A 2,500-nucleotide genomic window follows, 5' to 3' on the forward strand; every position below is an offset into this window, starting at 1 on the left:
TTTTATAAAGGTGGATGGATCAGTGGGTTATTGCTGCCTTTCCAGCGGCCAGGTCTAGCCCCTCTAACATAGCACAGCTGTTAAGAACTGGCACTGGTACAGAGTAGATAGGAAATGGCTACCCTATCACATCCTCCTCAGATTCACATGCATATTTTACAGAGAAATTGCCCTAGACGTCCACCTGAGAATAAGGCCAAACTTAAATCTTGATTTTTTTTCACATATTTCAGACTGCACTGCGATGGCCAACTGCACCGCTGAAAAAGGTGTCTGTCGCCAAACTTGCTTGCCAGGAGAATCAGTTGTTGACAAGGGATGTACAGGTTTCAATTGCAAGTGTTGCAGACCTGCTAATGTAATGTGCAACGCCACATCCACCTGTCCAGGAATGTGTAAAGACAGTAGACTGTGTGCTCAAGCTGACCGCATTGCAAATGCATCATGCACTGCATATTACATAATAATTATCATACCATATTGCACATGCTGCACAAGTAAGTTACTGCCTGGGATCTTTACCATTTAGCTTCACTCCTTTCTTTGGTTTTCCAGTAACTATTTCGTTTCTACATTATAACACAAGATAGCATGAGCATAGAGCTGAATTCTGAAATATAAAAATTCGTACCATGACATGTGAGCTGAGCTTTGTAACGACATATATACTTTCGGAACAGAACTCACAGAAAGTGTAATTTGATGGTGTTGTTATGGAGTAATTTGATGTTAACTCACTTCCAATAATTCCCATCACGAAATAAACAAGATCATCTGGATTATTCCTAAGTAAAGTACATAAATATAAATATATATTTACTCAATCCTTTAGGGAATCGCCTACCTATAAAATGGGTATTTTAAATGAATATTCTAAAATGGGTAAGCTTTATGTTTGACCACTTTGAAACCATTCCTTTTTCGAGGATCTTTCTAAAAGCTCTTACACTTGTCAAACCCTGTTATAATACTTTTCGAATGTATTACCTAATGATATGTTTTAGAATGATGAATTGTGGTTTATCCTTCGAAAAATAAATCATCATTATATGATGAAGTAAATAAGACTAGAGTCATGGTGTAAGGTAACTTGCAGGGAATCCCTATCATTTCTAATAAAACTAATGGATCGACTTTCTATGAAGATCTGAAGACACCAACAAATCATACTACCCGCAGAGTTGTCCATATATCTTGCTGGAGAAACATTGTTTCATTCATCATGAGATTGTGACGTTATATATTGTATTTCATTTGGCAGTTGATGTCCGAGTAAGGGATCTGCTTATAATCATTTATATTATAAGTGGGCTGCCGTATCTCTTATTTGACCAATTACAAGTGATACTTTTCATATAAATGAAAAAAGCCTACCGTTAAAGGAAATTGTTTTGAAAGGTGTATTACCTTTCGCGTCAGACTTGGATAACAAAATATACAGGTACCTGTAAACGCAAACACACAGATTATGCACTTCCAACTATGAAATCATGTATAACATTACTGACTGTGCTTTCTCTTTGTGATATGCATAGGGTGACCCTTGTCTCGCATTTACAGTCCCGTTGTTTAAATCATGCTGTAAAACATGTAATTTTCAATTCCATTTGCGCAGGAAGACATTTGTCATCAAAACAAATTTTCCGTTTTCACATATTTCAGACTGCACTGCGATGGCCAACTGCACCGCTGAAAGAGGTGTCTGTCGCCAAACTTGCTTGCCAGGAGAATCAGTTGTTGACAAGGGATGTACAGGTTTCAATTGCAAGTGTTGCAGACCTGCTAATGAAGTGTGCAACGCCACATCTACCTGTCCAGGAATGTGTAAAGACAGTAGACTGTGTGCTCAAGCTGACCGCATTGCAAATGCATCATGCACCGGAGAATATTGCACATGCTGCACAAGTAAGTTACTGCCTGGGATCTTTACCATTTAGCTTCACTCCTTTCTTTGGTTTTCCAGTAACTATTTCGTTTCTACATTATAACACAAGATAGCATGAGCATAGAGCTGAATTCTGAAATATAAAAATTCGTACCATGACATGTGAGCTGAGCTTTGTAACGACATATATACTTTCGGAACAGAACTCGCAGAAAGTGTAATTTGATGGTGTTGCTTTAGAGTAATTTGATGGTAACTCACTTCCAATAATTCCCATCACGAAATAAACAAGATCATCTGGATTATTCCTAAGTAAAGTACATAAATATAGATATATATTAACTCAATCCTTTGGGGAATCGTCTACCAATAAAATGGGTATTTTAAATGGATATTCTAAAATGGGTAAGCATTATGTTTGACCACTTTGAAATCATTCCTTTTTAGAGGATCTTTCTAAAAGCTCTCTTACACTTGTCAAACCCTGTCATGATACTTTTCGAGTATATTACCTAATGATCTCTTATAGAATGATGAATTGTGGTTTATCCTTCGAAAAATAAATCATCATTATATGATGAAGTAAATAAGACTAGCGTCATGGTGTGAGGTAAC

The 2,500-nt window shown here is 36.9% G+C and overlaps 1 protein-coding gene across 1 annotated transcript in view; it reads left to right on the forward strand.

The window, feature by feature from the left end:
* LOC113807153 (balbiani ring protein 3) overlaps window positions 1-2,500 on the forward strand; it is a 98,567-nt gene that overhangs the window by 60,417 nt on the left and 35,650 nt on the right. The window contains exons 23-24 of the mRNA XM_070143366.1: window positions 234-497; window positions 1,663-1,905. Of these exons, the coding sequence (XP_069999467.1) occupies window positions 234-497; window positions 1,663-1,905 (507 nt within the window). The remainder of the gene's footprint in view (window positions 1-233; window positions 498-1,662; window positions 1,906-2,500) is intronic.

Source organism: Penaeus vannamei, chromosome 30, assembly GCF_042767895.1.
Source record: "Penaeus vannamei isolate JL-2024 chromosome 30, ASM4276789v1, whole genome shotgun sequence".
NCBI lineage: Eukaryota > Metazoa > Arthropoda > Malacostraca > Decapoda > Penaeidae > Penaeus > Penaeus vannamei.